Source organism: Oncorhynchus mykiss, chromosome 26 (genome assembly GCF_013265735.2).
Source record: "Oncorhynchus mykiss isolate Arlee chromosome 26, USDA_OmykA_1.1, whole genome shotgun sequence".
In the NCBI taxonomy this organism is placed as follows: domain Eukaryota; kingdom Metazoa; phylum Chordata; class Actinopteri; order Salmoniformes; family Salmonidae; genus Oncorhynchus; species Oncorhynchus mykiss.
Window position 1 is genome coordinate 12,155,500 of NC_048590.1, and position 19,286 is coordinate 12,174,785.

Genomic DNA, 19,286 nt, shown 5'->3' on the forward strand with positions numbered 1-19,286 from the left:
ATGTAAATATGACAGGAATGATAACCTCTCACAAATGCTTACTTACAGTACTTATGTACTGTAATGTAGTCATATTATACCGTATGTTACACAAACTAGTTAAGACCTCTACATGTCAAAACAGACATGTGGATATAGGTCCTGCACACACACAGTTACAGACACATCCAAAATGATTGGCTCCCTTAATAAAGATGAGGGGAAAAAATGAATTAAATAAATAATACAAATACTGGGTAATGGTATACATTGACTACATATCCATAACACATTTATTACACATCTAAAGCATTTCCTGAACGTGTTAAAACAGGTCCAAACCACATTATTCCCAGAACTGACAAGGTAAAAATCTGTCGTTCAGCCCCTGAGCAAGTCAGTTAACCCACTGTTCCCCAGGTGCCGAAAGACGCGGATGTCGAATATGGCAGCCCCCCCCCCCCCCCCCCCCCCCCCCCCGCACCTCTCTGATTCAGAGGGGTTGGGTTAAATGCGGAAGACACATTTCAGTTAAATGCATTCAGTTGTACAACTGACTAGGTAGCCCCCTTTCCATTTTCCTTAATGAAATATATCCATAGCATATCTTTAGTGCATTCATGTTATGCTATGCAAGATGTCATATGTAGGTATCTTAATAGATGCAGCATTACAATGACAGCAAAGTGTCATCCTTATGTCTGTTCTAAAAAGTGTGCCATACCAGTATGAGTGAATATGCCAAATGGGCAAACCACGTTTTGAAAATTATGCTGATATATACTGTACCACCCCCACTGCATTAAATTTCCCCTACAGGCCTATATTGGCAAGTAGGGGAAATGTCATGCAGTCAATCCCACCTGCCTGAATTTTATTGTCATTGTACTGTCATTACAATTGACCCATTCATAAAGAATTTATAAACATTCATCACTTATAAAAAATAATACGAACACAACACAGAATGTTAAAGGAAATATGAACTTCTTTTTTTTAAATTCCAGATGTAATGTTTGCTTGCTAGAACAGAAATCCTACCATTGACATTTTTCTGTTTGACTTTTCTTGAATAGATTTTAAAAAGATTAATATTCAAAGTATTCAAATTCAATTCCCCATTTCAGGCTCATAGCTAGAAAAAATTGCTTTAGTAAAACGTGCAAACACAGGTTAAGCTAGCTAGTGTTATGTAGCACTATGTTGGATCACTCCAATATGATATGGTATCCTTTCGCATGGCAGGATACATTCCGAGTAAGGATTTCAGATTAGTCTGTTGCTGACCCCCTTAAAAATAGCTGCTACCGCACTACTCCCACCTCTTCCTTTTCTCGGTGAATTCCAGAAAGGATCAAATCATAACTCTTTCGTAACTCATTAATCTCTTTGGGTTAGGTGGGCTAGGCCACGTCATTTTACCACAACAACCCTCAAAGAACTACACTGGACTTTATGCAAACTGGAAACCACATAGCTGGGGATTTTACCAAAGCAAGTTTGAGGAAAATGCTACCGAAGTTCTACCAACACATTGTCTGTAGTACTCACTCTGGAAAAACACTTTTTGAAATGCCTACAAGGCCCTCCCCCGCCCTCCCTTCGGCAAATCTGATCACGACTCCATTTTGCTCCCCCTTCCTATAGGCAGAAAATCAAGTAGGAAGTACCAGTGCTACAGTCTATTCAATGCTGGTCTGACCAATCAGAATCAAGATTTATTTTGATTACTCAGACTGGGATATGTTCCGGGTAGCCTCTGAAAATAACATTGACGAATACACAGATACGGCGACTGAGTTCATCAGGAAGTGTATAGGAGATGTTGTACCCACTGTGACTATTAAAACGTACCCAAACCAGAAACTGTGGCTAGATGGCAGCATTCGCGCAAAACTGAAAGCAGCACCACCGCATTTAACCATGGCAAGGTTACTGGGAATATGGCAGAATACAAACAGTGTAGTTTGTATAAGGAAAACAAGGAAATCAAACAGATACAAAGTGGAGTCACAATTCAACGGCTCAGACACGAGATGTATGTAGCAGTCTACAATCACGGACTACAAAGGGAAAACCAGCCTTGTCGTGGACACCGACATCTTAATTCTGGACAAGCTAAACACCTTATTCAACTGCTTTGAGGATAACACATTGCCACCAACTTGTTATGCTACCAAGAACTGTGGGCTCTCCTTCTCCATGGCAGAAATTAGTAAGACATGTATTATTTTTAAATGTTTAAATGAACCTTTATTTAAAGTTAAGAGTTTTAGAGGTGATGGTGATTGCGTCATCTGTAGATCAATTGGGGCGGTAAGCAAATTAAAGCTTATCTAGGGTGTCAGGTAAGAGGTGATATGATCCTTAACTATCCTCTCAAAGCACTTCATTATGACAAAAGTGAGTGCTATGGGGCGATAGTCATTTAATTCAGTTACCTTTGTTATCTTGGGTACAGGTACAAAGGTGGACATGTTGAAGCTAGTGGGGAAAGCAAACTGGGATAGGGAGTTATTGAATATGTCCGTCAACACTCCAGCCAGCTGGTCTGCACATGCTCTTAGGACGCAGATAGGGATGCCGTCTGGGCCGGCAGTTCACCCCACTATCATCCAGAAGGCGAGGTCAGTACAGGTGCATCAAAGCTGGGACCAAGAGACTGAAAAACCGCTTCTATATCAAGGCCATCAGACTTTTAAATAGCCATCACAAGCCGGCTTCCACCCGGTTATGCAACCCTGCACCTTAGAGGCTGCTGCCCTATATATATACAGTGCCTTGCGAAAGTATTCGGCCCCCTTGAACTTTGCGACCTTTTGCCACATTTCAGGCTTCAAACATAAAGATATAAAACTGTATTTTTTTGTGAAGAATCAACAACAAGTGGGACACAATCATGAAGTGGAACGACATTTATTGGATATTTCAATCTTTTTTAACAAATCAAAAACTGAAAAATTGGGCGTGCAAAATTATTCAGCCCCCTTAAGTTAATACTTTGTAGCGCCACCTTTTGCTGCGATTACAGCTGTAAGTCGCTTGGGGTATGTCTCTATCAGTTTTGCACATCGAGAGACTGAAATTTTTTTCCCATTCCTCCTTGCAAAACAGCTCGAGCTCAGTGAGGTTGGATGGAGAGTATTTGTGAACAGCAGTTTTCAGTTCTTTCCACAGATTCTCGATTGGATTCAGGTCTGGACTTTGACTTGGCCATTCTAACACCTGGATATGTTTATTTTTGAACCATTCCATTGTAGATTTTGCTTTATGTTTTGGATCATTGTCTTGTTGGAAGACAAATCTCCGTCCCAGTCTCAGGTCTTTCTTCCAGAATGGTCCTGTATTTGGCTCCATCCATCTTCCCATCAATTTGAACCATCTTCCCTGTCCCTGCTGAAGAAAAGCAGGCCCAAACCATGATGCTGCCACCACCATGTTTGACAGTGGGGATGGTGTGTTCAGGGTGATGAGCTGTGTTGCTTTTACGCCAAACATAACGTTTTGCATTGTTGCCAAAAAGTTCAATGTTGGTTTCATCTGACCAGAGCACCTTCTTCCACATGTTTGGTGTGTCTCCCAGGTGGCTTGTGGCAAACTTTAAACGACACTTTTTATGGATATCTTTAAGAAATGGCTTTCTTCTTGCCACTCTTCCATAAAGGCCAGATTTGTGCAATATACGACTGATTGTTGTCCTATGGACAGAGTCTCCCACCTCAGCTGTAGATCTCTGCAGTTCATCCAGAGTGATCATGGGCCTCTTGGCTACATCTCTGATCAGTCTTCTCCTTGTATGAGCTGAAAGTTTAGAGGGACGGCCAGGTCTTGGTAGATTTGCAGTGGTCTGATACTCCTTCCATGTCAATATTATCGCTTGCACAGTGCTCCTTGGGATGTTTAAAGCTTGGGAAATCTTTTTGTATCCAAATCCGGCTTTAACCTCTTAGAGCTCTAGGGGCGCTATTTCATTTTTGGATAAAAAACGTTCCCGTTTTAAGCGCGATATTTTGTCACGAAAAGATGCTCGACTATGCATATTCTTGACAGTTTTGGAAAGAAAACACTCTGAAGTTTCTGCAAAGATTTTGTCTGTAAGTGCCCCAGAACTCATTCTACAGGCGAAACCAAGATGATGCATCACCCAGGAATTAGCAGAATTTCTGAAGCTCTGTTTTCCATTCTCTCCTTATATGGCTGTGATTGCGCAAGGAATGAGCCTACACTTTCTGTCGTTCGCCCAAGGTCTTAGCAGCATTGTGACGTATTTGTAGGCATATCATTGGAAGATTGGCCATAAGAGACTACATTTTCCAGAGGTCCGCCCGGTGTCCTTTGTCTAAATTTGTGCGTAATCTTCAGGTGCGGGCATTTTCTCCTGGGATTCAGGAGAGAAAGCATGTGTCCAAGAACGATGTATCAATGAAGAGATATGTGAAAAACACCTTGAGGATTGATTCTAAACAACGTTTGCCATGTTTTCAGTCGATATTATGGAGTTAATTTGGAAAAAAGTTTGCGTTTTGAGGACTGAATTTATGGATTTTTTTTGGTAGCCAAATGTGATGTATAAAACGGAGCTATTTCTAATACACAAGGAATCTTTTTGGAAAAACTGAGCATCTGCTATCTAACTGAGAGTATCCTCATTGAAAACATCAGAAGTTCTTCAAAGGTAAATGATTTTATTTGAAGGCTTTTATGTTTTTGTTAATGTTGCGTGCTGGATGCTAACGCTAATGCTAACGCTAAATGCTAACGCGAAATGCTAACTCTAGCTAGCTACTTTTACACAAATGATTGTTTTCCTATGGTTGAGAAGCATATTTTGAAAATCTGAGATGACAGTGTTGTTTACAAAAGGCTAAGCTTGAGAGATGGCATATTTATTTCATTTCATTTGCGATTTTCATAAATAGTTAACGTTGTGTTATGCTAATGAGCTTGCTGATAGATTTACACAATCCTGGATACAGGGGTTTTTTCATAGCTAAACGTGACGCAGAAAACGGAGCGATTTGTCCTAAACAAATAATCTTTCAGGAAAAACTGAACATTTGCTATCTGAGAGTCTCCTCATTGAAAACATCTGAAGTTCTTCAAAGGTAAATGATTTTTTTGAATGCTTTTCTGTTTTTTTGTGTAAATGTTGCCAGCTGAATGCTAATGCTAAATGCTACGTTAGCCATCAATACTGTTACACAAATGCTTGTTTTGCAATGGTTGAGAAGCATATTTTGAAAATCTGAGATGACAGTGTTGTTAACAAAAGGCTAAGCTTGAGAGCTAGCATATTTATTTCATTTCATTTGCGATTTTCATGAATAGTTAACGTTGCGTTATGGTAATGAGCTTGAGTCTGTATTCACGAACCCGGATCCGGGATGGGGAGATCAGAAAGGTTAAACTTCTTCACAACAGTATCTCGGACCTGCCTGGTGTGTTCCTTGTTCTTCATGATGCTCTCTGCGCTTTTGACGGACCTGAGACTATCACAGTGCAGGTGCATTTATACGGAGACTTGATTACACACAGGTGGATTGTATTTATCATCATTAGTCATTTAGGTCAACATTGGATCATTCAGAGATCCTCACTGAACTTCTGGAGAGAGTTTGCTGCACTGAAAGTAAAGGGGCTGAATAATTTTGCACGCCCAATTTTTCAGTTTTTGATTTGTTAAAAAAGATTGAAATATCCAATAAATGTCGTTCCACTTCATGATTGTGTCCCACTTGTTGTTGATTCTTCACAAAAAAATACAGTTTTATATCTTTATGTTTGAAGCCTGAAATGTGGCAAAAGGTCGCAAAGTTCAAGGGGGCCGAATACTTTCGCAAGGCACTGTATATATATATATATATATATATATAGGCTTGTAATGACTGGCCAATTTAATAATGAAACACTAATCACTTTAACAATGTTTAAATAATGTTTACATACTGCTTTACTCATCGCATACAGTATGTAAATACTGTATTCTATTCCATTGTATTTTAGTCAATGCCACTCCGACATTGCTCAATCTAATATTTATATATTTCTTAATTCCATTCTTTTACTTTTAGATTTGTGTGTATTGTTGTGAATTGTTAGATACTACTGAAATGTTGGAGCTAGGAACACAAGCATTTCGCTACACCAGCAATAACATTTGCTAAATATGTGTATGTGACCAATACATTTAAATTTGATTTGCATTCGCTCAGTAAGAGTTCTATATTAGAGCGTAGAAGCGCAGAAGTATACCCGCTGCTATTCAATAGCTTGGAGCTAGCTAGCCTCTCCATCTGGATGCTCTGCTGTCCCCCCACTCGGTTTGGGTTTTGTCCTTTTTATTACTTTCAACAGTGCACCAACCTGGGTGATACTCGGTTTGGTCAACCAGTATTGCTGAACTGAGGGTTTGTCTTAGTTGTCTTTGTGACTTGTCTGTCCAGCAGAACCCTCCCGGTTTAGCATTTGGGTTCGGGGACTGCGTCTACAAGATTAGGAAAATGTGCATTTTTCACTCCGACGGACTTGCAGTTCTCCCCTGAGAGTAAGCTAGGTGTGTCGAGAGGCACATCACATTTTCTCTCACATGGGGCAGCCATCTTGCCTAGACTCTTGTGTGTTCCACGGAGAATGAGCTAGAAAGGTGACCATTGCAGGACTAAGCAGTTATAAACCAACTTTCCCCTAACCTTTTCACACGCGAGTTCCAAATATCTCTAACGGCTGCCCAAGCATGAGTTTTTTTTATGCATGTGATGTCAGAATGCATTCACTGTTCCAAAATGTGATTTTTACGCAACATGACAATTAGTCACAGGCCTATACTGGCCAGTAGGGGAAACAGGGATAGTACAGGTAAGATATCAGCATAATTTTCAAAATGTGGTTTGCCCTTTTGGCAATACCAACACTTGTATGACTGAAGCACACTTTTGAGAACAGCCAAAATAATGACACTACGCTGTCTTTGTATTGACACATACAGTTGAAGTCGGAAGTTTACATACACCTTAGCCAAATACATTTCAACTCGGTATTTCACAATTCCTCACATTTAATTCTAGTAACAATTCCCTGTCTTAGGTCATTTAGGATCACCACATTATTTTAAGAATGTGAAATGTCAGAATAATAGCAGAGAGAATGATTTATTTCAGATTGTATTTCTTTCATCACATTCTCAGTGGGTCAGAAGTTTACATACACTCAATTATTAATTAGTAGCATTGCCCATTCCTCCTGACAGAGCTGGTGTAACTGAGTCAGGTTTGTAGGGCTCCTTGCCCGCACACGCTTTTTCAGTTCTGCCCACATATTTTCTATGGGATTGAGGTCAAGGCTTTGCGATGGTCACCCCCATACCTTAACTTTGTTGTCCTTAAGCCATTTTGCCACAACTTTGGAAGTATGCTTGGGGTCATTGTCCATTTGGAAAGCTTTAACTTCCTGACTGATATCTCGAGATGTTGTTACAATATATCAACATAATTTTCTTTCCTCATGATGCCATACATTTGTGAAGTGCACCAGTCCCTCCTGCAGCAAAGCACCCCCACAACGTGATGCTGCCACCCCCGTGCTTCACAGTTGGGATGGTGTTCTTTGGCTTGCAAGCCTCCCCCATTTCCCTCCAAAAATAACGATGGTCATTATGGCCAAAAAGTTATATTTTTGTTTCATCAGACAAGAGGATATTTATCCAAAAAGTATGATCTTGTACCCATGTGCGGTTGCAAATGGTGGTCTCGCATTTAATGGTGTTTTGGAGTAGTGGCTTCTTCCTTGCTTAGCGGCCTTTCAGATTATTTCATGTGATACAGTGATTTATAAGTGAAATAATTTGTCTGTAAACAATTGTTGGAAAAATTACTTGTGTCATGCACAAAGTAGATGTCCTAACCAACTTGCTAAAGCTATAGTTTGTTAAACCTTTTAAGGCTAGGGGGAGGTATTCGGAAGTTTGGATGACTGAGGTGCCCAAAGTAAACTGCCTGTTACTCAGGCCCAGAAGCTAGGATATGCATACACATAGTCATATTGGATAGAAAACACTCTAAAGTTTCTTAAACTGTTAAAATAATGTCTGTGAGTATAACATAACTGATTTGGCAGGCAAAACCCCAAGGAGAATCCATCCAGGATTTTTTTTTTGTTGAGGTAATTGGACTATCCAATGATTTTCTATGGGAAAGCCTAATTATTAGGACCCAGATTGCAGTTCCTGTGGCTTCCACTACATGTCAACAGTCTTAAGAAATTGTTCAATGTTGTTGTTTTTTTTAATGAAGAAGTATTCGTATTCTTTCTAAGTGTCACTCAGAAGGACTATAGTCTTTTGGTCGGCTTGAATGGGTGCGCACTCCTCTTTGTTTTTCTCAAGTATTGAAAACAGTTTATTCTGTCTTTTATTGTATTGATTATTTACATATTAGGTTACCTGAGGTTGGATTAGAAATGTTGTTTGAAATGTTTGGACCAAGTTTACAGGTAACTTTTTAGATTCCTTTGTAGGCATGTTGGGCGAGATGGAACAGCTGTATTTCTGAATCAAACGCGCCAAATTAACTGACATTTTTGGGATATAAAGAAGAATGTTATCTAACAAAAGGACCATTTATTATGTAACTGGGACCCTTGTGATTGCAACCAGATGAAGATCTTCAAAGGTTAGGGATTTATTTTATCGCTATTTCTGACTTTCGCTTGGTTGGAAAATGTTTTTAATGCTTTTGTATGTGGGCCGCTGTCCTCAGATAATCGCATGGTATGCTTTCACCATAAAGCCTTTTTGAAATCTGACAAAGCGGGTGGATTAACAAGATGTTACGTTTTTAAATCATGTAAGACACTTGTGTTTTCATGACTGTTTAATATTACGAATTTACTATTTTTGATATTCGCGCTCTGCAATTTCACCGGATGTTGTCGAGGTGGGTCGCTAGCACAAAGAGGTTTTAACAATACATTTGTGGAGTGGTTGAAAAACCGAGTTAACGATTCCAACCTAAGTATATGTAAACTTCCGTCTTCAACTGTATATTAAGATCCTTAAACGTGAGCTCTTGCATAGCATGACAAGAATGCGTTACAGAGGGTTGCCAGTTGATGTACGACACCACCTGGCATCCATGTTGGGAGTCCACCACATGAATTATTTCGACAACAACAGCTGAGTGGCTATCCAAATCTGCATGATAACAGTGCCTAAAACTAGTGATTCATCACCACAGTCAATTTTGTGTCAAATTTAACAAGACAACAGGAAAAAAATATTACCTGCAATCATGATAGACTCAAGAACTCAAAAAAGTGAAGAGAACTAAGAACAATGTTATCCAATGCTAATGTTATCCAACAAAAGCTAGCTTTCCCCCCAAAAAACAAAGTTTTCGTAATTTGAGCTTCTAGTCATGAAATCTATGCAGCCTACTCAATCACTTTTTTTATAGCTACTGTTTACAGGCCTCCTGGGCCATATACAGCATTCCTTACTGAGTTCCCTGAATTCCTATCAGACCTTGTAGTCATGGCAGATAATATTCAAATATTTGGTGACTTTAATATTCACATGGAAAAGTCCACAGACCCACTCCAAAAGGCTTGCGGAGCCATCATCGACTCGAGTGGGTTTTATCCAACATGTCTCTGGACCTACTCACTGTCACAGTCATACTCTGGACCTAGTTTTGTCCCATGGAACGAATGTTGTGGATCTTAATGTTTTTCCTCATAATCCTGGACTATTGGACCACCATTTTATTACGTTTGCAATCGCAACAAATAATCTGCTCAGACCCCAACCAAGGATCATCAAAAGTCATGCTATAAATTCTCGGAGAACCCAAAGATTCCTAGATGCCCTTCCAGACTCCATCCGCCTACCCAAGAACGTCAGAGTACAAAAATCAGTTAACCACCTAACTGAGGAACTCAATATAACCTTGCGCAATACCCTAGATGCAGTCATACCCCTAAAAACCAAAACGATTTGTCATAAGAAACTAGCTCCCTGGTATACAGAAAATACACAAGCTCTGAGGTCTGTAGCAGTTTGGGTCTAGAGTGTCTCCCCCTTTGAAGAGGGGGATGACCGCGTCAGCTTTCCAATCTTTGGGAATCTCAGACAATAAAAAAGAGAGGTTGAACAGGCTAGTAATAGGGGTTGCAATAATTTCGGCAGATCATTTTAGAAAGAGAGGGTCCAGATTGTCTAGCCCGGCTGATTTGTAGGGGTCCAGATTTTGCAGCTCTTTCAGAACATCATCTATCTGGATTTGGGTGAAGGAGAAATGGGGAGGCTTGTGCGAGTTGCTGTGGGAGGTACCGGGCAGTTGACCGGGGTAGGGGTAGCCAGGTGGAAAGCCTGGCAAGCTGTAGAAAAATGCGTATTGAAATTCTCAATTATAGTGGATTTATCGGTGGTGACAGTCTTTCCTAGCCTCAGTGCAGTGGGCAGCTGGGAGGAGGTGTTCTTATTCTCCATGGACAACAGTACACATTGATGTTGTAGCTCCGGACCACCATACCTGATTCAACTCATTGAGGGTCTGATGATTAGTTGACAAGTTGAATCAAGTGTGCTTGTATGGGGCTACCCTAAAAATGTGTACTGATGGGGTTCCTCGAGGACTGGAGTTGGGAACCACTGCCTACATCGTGCGCCATCGTGAGCCATCGTGAGCCATCGTGCAAAAAGATTTGACTATATTCTTGCAGAAAAATGTAACATGAATGTAAATGTCTCCTTCACGATTTGCCCAAATTTACCTGGGTGACTTCACACTAAATGTCATATAGTTTGCTCATACTTCAAGTTATCCGTTTGCTTCCATCTTGTGGACACCATCGGAATTACAACCAGAGTGATAGCTAGATGTGGGACCTTTCTGTTGCATTTCAAAGATGATGGGAGAATAAAAAAATAATATTTTTTTCTTTGTATTTTCTTCTACCATATCTATTGTTTTATGTACTCCTACATTCAATTCACATTTCCACAAACGTCAAAGTCTTTCCTTTCAAATGGTACCATGAATATGCATATCCTTGCTTCAGGGCCTGAGCTACAGGCAGTTAGATTTGGGTATGTAATTTTAGGCAAAAATTGAAAAAAAAGGGGTCATATGCAAACAGGGTTTCACAGATCTCTGTATCTGAGGACAGAAAACATAAAAAGAAGCAGGCTGCATTATACTCAAATTAGACAGCATTGAATATTAAATCAAATCAAATTTGTCACATGCTGACAAGTCCATATTATGGCAAGAACAACTCAAATAAGCAAAGAGAAACGACTGTCCATCATTACTTTAACCTGTCTAGGACTGGAACCCCGTTGCGCTAGAGGAACCCCTCACCAACAGCCAATGAAATTGCAGGGCGTCAAATTCAATCAACAGAAATCTCATAATTCAAATTTCTCAAACATACAAGTATTAGACACCATTTTAAAGATAACATTCTCCTTAATCCAACCACAGAAGTTGACAAATCGGCGGTACCGACTTCAGACGAGTCCTGTGACTCTAGTGGGGATTGTAGAGCAAAACGGAGAACACCATCGTGTGAGTCTCATCCTTCCATAGCGGGGTAAAGGCCAAACCGTTCGGATGCTACAGACATTTCCGTGAGAAGACCGATTTTCGCAATGTCTCATGGTCTGACAAACACTGCTGTAGCTCTGCCACTTTTCACCTCAGATGCAGAAGGCCGACATCAGCGGATGTGGTGGATTAAGACGCAGCCCATGCAAAGATACAGTATCTCCAGCTTAAACAGACATATTTTTATGGGGATTTTTTATTATGCTAACTATTTTCAGTGGGGGCGCGGACATCAACTCTAGGGGGTTTTAACATGGTTTAACACTGTTAATCATATTAATTTGTGGTTTGAGTGGATTATCCCTTTAATATCGATAGTAGCCTAGCCTAGTAGCCTTGTGTGTTGCACAGCTCACGAGACAGCTGTAACACTACTAGCAATACATTTAACATCTTGATTCAATGATTTTATTTTAGTCACATTGTTAGTTTATAGCATCATTATCTGCAGAAGTAGGTTCCCACTGGGCACAGATATCAATTCAACGTCTATTCCACATTGATTCAATGTCATTTAATTGAAATGACCTGGAAACAACGTTGATTCAACCAGTGTGTGCCCAGTGGGTTTAGGCTTTACGTTTTATCCATGTTTTTACTTATGTGTCATACATTTTACATAATTAGTCCCTCTGTCAGTCAATCTGTTTATTCTAGTAAAAAGGATTCCAGTAATTTGCTATTGTATTGTATGCTAGTATAACAATGTAAACGTGTTACATGAATAATCAGGCATTCTCTTGACTTGTATGTTCTTCATATAACTTCAACACAATTATATTTCCATGTCATGTGCTTCCACTAACTTCTCTTCTTCTTTGGATTATAATGGTGGTGTACAGACCAATATTAGGTGCATTACCGCCACCTACCGGGCTGGATTTCCCTGGAGACTATGGAGATGTTCTAAATTCTGTTCTCTAGTCTACATGAGTGGAGGAAATAAATGTGTGCTGAGTGTATTTCAGTTTGTTCTGGACGGGCTTTGAGTAAACTGGGGAGGTTGAAGTTTATTCCCATGGATGTGATTTTCTTCTGAGTGTCTGCCTTTGATGTTAGTATGCATGACAGTGAAGGAGGACATCATCTGTGGTTTCTGCAGCTGGAGAGTTGGGACATGAACCTGTGTTGTGTTTTCCTTGAGAATGATGGACTTTGGGTGGATGAAATGTTAATACCTTCCTTTTTCCCCACTCTGTCCATTCCTTTTGCCATTTGTGGGGTTTTTCAGCTAGCAACCAGACAGATCACAACACTGGACTCTGAACTTCCCTTCCCATTTGTTGTCTTAATGCATTCTCTATGTATACTCTTACACTAATTATATGATTGCTTCATTCTTGTCACATGTTCCCTTCTACTATTTATTAATCTGCTTGCATATTGGAATAAATGATGTCTTACAAACTGTCTAAATCATCGAGTTAAACTATGCTGAGTATACAAAATATTAAGAACACCTGCTCTTTCCATGACAGACTGACCAGATGAATCCATGTAAAAGCTATAATCCTCTGTTGAATTCATATCCCCTGTTGAATCCACTTTAATCAGTGTAGATGAAGGGGAGGAGGCAGGTTAAAGATTGTTAAGCCTTGAGACAATCGAGATATGAACTGTGTACGGGTGCCAGAGGGTGAATAGGCAAGAAAAACAGGGTATGGTAGTAGGTGCCAGGTGCACCGGTTGGTGTCAAGAACTGCAACACTGCTGGGTTTTTCATGCTCAATTTCCTGTGTGTATCAAAAATGCCGCCCCCCCCCCCCCCCTCCCCGAGGACATCCAGCCAACTTGACACAAATGTGGGAAGCATTGGAGTCAACATGGGCCAGCATCCCTGTGTAACACTTTTGACACCTTGTGGAGTCCATGCCCCGACAAATTGAGGCTATTGTTAGGGCACAACTAAATATTAGGAAGATGATCCTAATGTTTGGTATACTCCGTGTCTATCTTCTTCCAGTAGAGTCAGGTAGGAGCTCCAAAGGGTATGTAGGGAGGGCCATAATTTTTTATGTATTTTTAATCACGGGAACTATCATGTGTTATGCTGCAACTGCTACTGCCGTGGTAATCACCCTGCAACTCTTACTGCCAAGGTGAATGCTCATGTTAATTCATGATTTAGCTCATGTCCCTGTATCATTTGCACATTATTGGCATGATGCTTGTATCGCTGGCAGAGCACACGTTGAGATTGTCGTGCTATATTTCCTAATGCTTTGTTGTTTCTTTATTGCCCCATCAATGCCTGGCCTGAGCCTCCCAAAACACTTTGGATGTCTGGGCACTTGCTTGCAGTGTGCTTTATTCTATTGTTGTAAACATGTGCTGGCACACAAACCCTGTAGCTCACTCTTAGTTTTACAGTCATCCATAGCTGTCATGCACATAAAACATCTAGGTTAGGCAATATCTTAGGTGTCCTATATTTAAGGATAGTAGTAAGCCTAGTTACGCGTGCATATCATTCATGCTTGTACATTGTGTGTATGCAAAGTGTCTTATACCCTTAGCTCACTCTGCTATAGTCATTTTATAATGCTGTGGGTCATGAGCTTTCTGCACAGTAGCTGAGCGTAGCTCATATCTGACACTATCATGTTGGCAAAATGCTTTGGTCCGCTATGTGCACCGTTCAGCAGGAGAGCAGCATGATATCTTGTGCTAATTGGATGGTGTCTGTCGCTGGCTGACATTATTACTGGGTCGCTTCTAATCAGAGTTGTCTAGAATAAGCTCTCTCAAACAGAACGTTTCATTAAAGGTGATAAAACACTTGATTGCCAACTGCTGATCACCATATGGTGTTTAACAAGCCATCAGCATGCTAGGTAATGCTAGTATCAACAGCCATCCAACACAGCTGGAAGCTATAGCTAGCCTTGTTTGGTCATTGCACCACAATATAGTGTCAGCTTCCCCACTAAGGTCCAGGTTGAGAACTTGAAATTTGAGGAAAATGGTTTTGGGTTAAGGTTAGGGTTAGGGCTAGCAGCTGTAATGTGAATATGCTATACGTAGCCACCGTTGCTGTTTTGGGGTTTTGTTAGTATATTGTATGTAGTTTTATGCTTTTTGATGATAATGTATGTTATGGCTGAGCTGTGCTGCTGTGAACCAGTCTGATGTCTGCTCTTCTCTCTGTATAATGTGTTCTGTTTATATAACCAACTAGGTTTTTTAAACAATGTGTTGATAACTGGTAGAACAACTAAAATAACAAATATAATATATTCTATTCTACAGTATATTACATTTATTTAACAAAATAAAACACTATATTTAATTACAGAAGAACATCCTAACCCTTCCTTGTGCAAAATCATATCTGACACATCCGATCATACAAAATAATTGTACAATTGCATCTTAACTATTTTAAAATGTGGGGTTAATTTGCTCATCTATGGCCAAAATATTAGGTCAAATGACATTCATTAGACATAGGATTCATTATTCATGACAGCTTAATCATTTAATGTATTAACTGAATAGTTTAGTTCCAAAACTTAAAGAACACTCTGAAGCTCCTTTTTTGAAGCTTCTATATTACAATTACAACACACCATATAAATACAATTGGTTTTTAGACAGCATACTATGATTCCCATTTCAACACCCAGGGTGCAATCCTCTGTCCGGGGCTGCTAGGTGTCGAGTGGTTACTGCTAGCAAGTACAGCCCTGACAAATGCGAAGTAGTCTAAATATATGACTTTTGGTTTGTAATCGCACTATAATTATAATGCTCTCTCACAAAATGTATTAGAATTTAGAATATTAGAATAACGTACAATGCAAATGTCATGGGTGAAATACTTTTTTTTATGTTGTTTTGGAACTAAAACTCCCTTGCATAATGTAATACCTTTTTCTTACTTGTATTCCCATAGTTCACTTCGTTAGAAGAAGCCATGCATTTTCTCGATCCTCTCGCTTGCTTCTCAAAAGTGGCTTGCACTGTGTCAGCTGCATGCACAAGTAGCCTGGCTGGCTTACTACTGCCCCATTGAAGATTTAGAATGACACACTCGATCCTATCAATCCATATATGACGTGAGACACATTTGACAGAAGTACCGAAAGTAACAAAAATTCTAGTACCTAACCTAGTACCTTTTTTCGTGTTCTAGTATCGAAAAAGTACTGACGTTTCAGTTTACCATGTGGTGATTTACGGCACAGCATTAGATGAGTAGCTTATTTTTAATTTACCAAGATGGCAAGTTCATCTTGCCTCAGCGAGGTCACTGGGCAGTGAGTAACATGAGAAATAAGCCTACTCTTGGTTTTCTGAGAAGCTGTCTCAGTATGGCGTGCCTTAACAAATTTCATATTACAGTGAGCTCCAAAAGTATTGGGACACTGACACACATTGTGTTGTTTTTGCTCTGTAGTAAAGCACTTTGGATTTGAATATATATAATTGCTATGAGGGTAAAGTGCAGAATGTCAGCTTTAATTTGAGGGTAATTTCATAAACTGTTTTGAAATTCCATCACTTTTTGTAGCGGACCAAAAGTATTGGGACAAATTCACTTCTATGTGTATTAAAGTAGTGCAAAGTGAAGTATTTGGTCCTATATTCATAGCATGCAATGACTACATCAACCATTTGTCACTTTTCGTTTGTGAGTTATTTTACATGAATATTACAACATTTTTATACCCAAGTGAGATTAGATTAACTTTTGTTTTCAAGTAGAATGTTAATGCAGATTTAATTTAGTTTGATTTTATTTATAAGGATCTTTTGGGGTGGAAATAATTTTGACACCTATCTTTTAAAGAAAGCAAATACAAATATTATTTAAAAAATGTTTGCATAAAATATATCAATGGTGCCAGTAATTTTGAATGTGACTATCAATGACGGTACCAAAGATGGTGTATATCTCAGACGAACAACTTTACCATATACATTTTTTTCAAGGTTCCTGTCTGTGCAAGTGGGCGTTCCCTTTCTCGCATGAGCTCACGGTTCCTCCATAATATCTGGCATGCTCACGTGAGAGAACAGCTGGCTCTAGTCTACTTATTGTTCCCTCCCCACTCGCCCCACCTGCCCTGAGCAGAAATATTTGCCAGTGAGATGTCTCGCTATGCGGCAATAAGTAGACCAGAGTGGTCCCGCCCAGATCAGAAAAAATTGGAAAGCCAGATGTCCCCCTTTCTCTTCCGTCTCTGACTGTATATCAAATAGACACACACACACACTCACTTCGGACGAGGAGGTTGACGTTCCTCTTGGCAGGGTTCCCCACGTTGTTGACCGCTGTGCAGTTGTAGAAGCCTGAGTCGGCGGGCGTGACCGAGCGCAGTGTCAGAGTCCCATTCCTTACCAACGAGTTTCTCGGCAATGGGTTGGGGTAGCGCGACCACGTGACAGTGGGCTTAGGGAATCCGGCGGTCACCTCACACGACAGGGTTACGTCTTTCCCGGGGTCCACCACCAAGGTCTCGTTGACCGACAGCCGTAGAGCAGGGGGAGCTGAGGGGAGAGGAGGATGAGAAGAGTGGAAAAGGTGTGAGTTTGTCATTTTTTAAATAACATTGTTGTTAGGATGTTGGCTAGTTGACCGACAGCCAGAGAGCAGGGGAACTCAGGAGAAGAGGGGGAGAGGAGAAGGTGTTATTGTGTACATTGCCAGTAGCTAGTTCTTGTTCCGTTTTGACTTCTCACACATGTGAGTGGACACACTGATAGTGATACCACACATATTCACGCACGCACGCACACACATACACAGACAGATCTGCCTTCCAGGCAAGATCTACTCTAAACCCAGAGCTGTGTAGACATTAGCTGTAGCTTATATCTTTAGCTCTGTGTCAATCTTTAGCCACATTCATTAACGACTCCATTACAACTACCTCTCCAGGAGTACCCAAACAACTAGACACGCTTTTAGATGGCTTCGGGCTAAATCAATATCATTTTTCAGAAGGTAAGATTGTAGCAGTGGGCTCACTTCACAATTTGACTGTGTGGACAACTAAATAGCAGCCTGTCGATGTGCCCTTGAGCAAGGCACTTAACCCTAATTGCTCCTGTACTGTAAGTTGCTCTGGATAAGAGTGTACGCTAAATGACTAAAATGCAAATGCGTGGTATCTGAAAGGGCTTCGAAGATACAGTTGACTCATTGGATCTATCTGTATTGATTTGGAAAGCAAGCTCTATTAAATGACACCTCTACCTCTTATTTATATTGATCTAGAGACAGACGGAAAGAATGTGCACATCTCATTTAGTCACTTTAACAGGCATTCATTTAGAATAGATTTGTGTCCTCTTGGTCTCTTTATAGTTATACTCTCCTTAGAGCATTAGTCGGGAATACTTTAAATTAAGTTGCTCCTAAACCTTTGTAGTACAACTGTAACATAATTGTGTTAACATTTGTAGTACTTTAGTAGCAGCAACCTCTTAAGGATCACACCTTCTTTTCTATTTTTGCCTAAAATGACATATCCAAATCTAACTGCCTGTAGCTCAGGACCTGAAGAAAGGATATGCATATATAACACATTAGATCTGGTAAAAGATAATACATTCGTAAAAAAATGTTTTCATCATCTTTGAAATGAGGGGTCCCGTAGAGGCTAATTGCAAATTAATTGCATGCTAAGACAAGTTTCACGGCAGACATTGTGGCAGCCATGCCAAGTGACAAGCTACCAAAACTAGCACAAAGTCAAGTTTTCTTGTTTCATAGCTGTCCTTTAAAAAAAAAGAGTAGAATGACCTGAAATACAGCATGGCGAGAACATCGAAGAGGGCAAAAAACTCCAGAACACCAGACAGAGATCGATAGCAGCTCAACACATTGGAAATACAGAGGGCAAAGCTGGGAAGAGTGGAACAAAATACTGTAGAGCAGACAAAGGAGGAAAAAACTGGTAAGTCCAAAGGGACATTAATCATCAAAGTTGTCGTTTTGACAGAACACACACAGACCTAGCCGTCAGACTTAAGGTGGAAAGAATGGCTGTGGACGGCTTTTCAGTCAGACCATGGGCAGAACTTGTTTGCTGTGGAGTATAGTAGTGCATACAGAAAGTGTGTTAATACTTGATGGTATGCCAAGGTCCTCCCGGGTGGCGCAGTGGTTAAAGGTGCTGTACTGCAGCGCCAGAGACTCTGGGTTCGCGCCCAAGCTCTGTCGTAAACGGCCCTCGACCGGGAGGTGGATGCGACGCAAAATTGGCATAGCGTCGTCCGGGCTAGGGAGGGCTTGGCCGGTAGGGATCCTTTGTCTCATCGCGCACCAGCGACTCCCGTGGCAGGCTGGGCGCAGTGCACGCTAACCAAGGTTGCCAGGTGCATGGTGTTTCCTCCAACACATTGGTGTGGCTGGCTTCCGGTTGGATGTGTGCTGTGCGGCTTGGTTGGGTTGTCTATCGGAGGACTTTCAACCTTAGTCTCTCCCGAGCCCGTACGGGAGTTGTAGCGGGAGTTGTAGCGATGAGATTGAGATACTAACAATTGGATACTATGAAATTGGGGAGAAAAATGGGGTAAAAAATAAATAAAATACTTGTTGGTATGAATAAAATGTAGGACATATTATGGAGGTTGTTATGAATGATACTGCAATACGGTCCTGACTTGTTTCATGAAGGCGTTATGAATGCCCTATGCATACCACCATGAAAAGTATTACAGATATATTTTGTGTATGGAGGTGTGCTGCTTCCA

The 19,286-nt window shown here is 40.5% G+C and overlaps 1 protein-coding gene across 1 annotated transcript in view; it reads right to left on the reverse strand.

The window, feature by feature from the left end:
* LOC110506257 (MAM domain-containing glycosylphosphatidylinositol anchor protein 1) overlaps positions 1-19,286 on the reverse strand; it is a 381,559-nt gene that overhangs the window by 117,368 nt on the left and 244,905 nt on the right. The window contains exon 7 of the mRNA XM_021585690.2: positions 16,806-17,075. Within this exon, the coding sequence (XP_021441365.1) occupies positions 16,806-17,075 (270 nt within the window). The remainder of the gene's footprint in view (positions 1-16,805; positions 17,076-19,286) is intronic.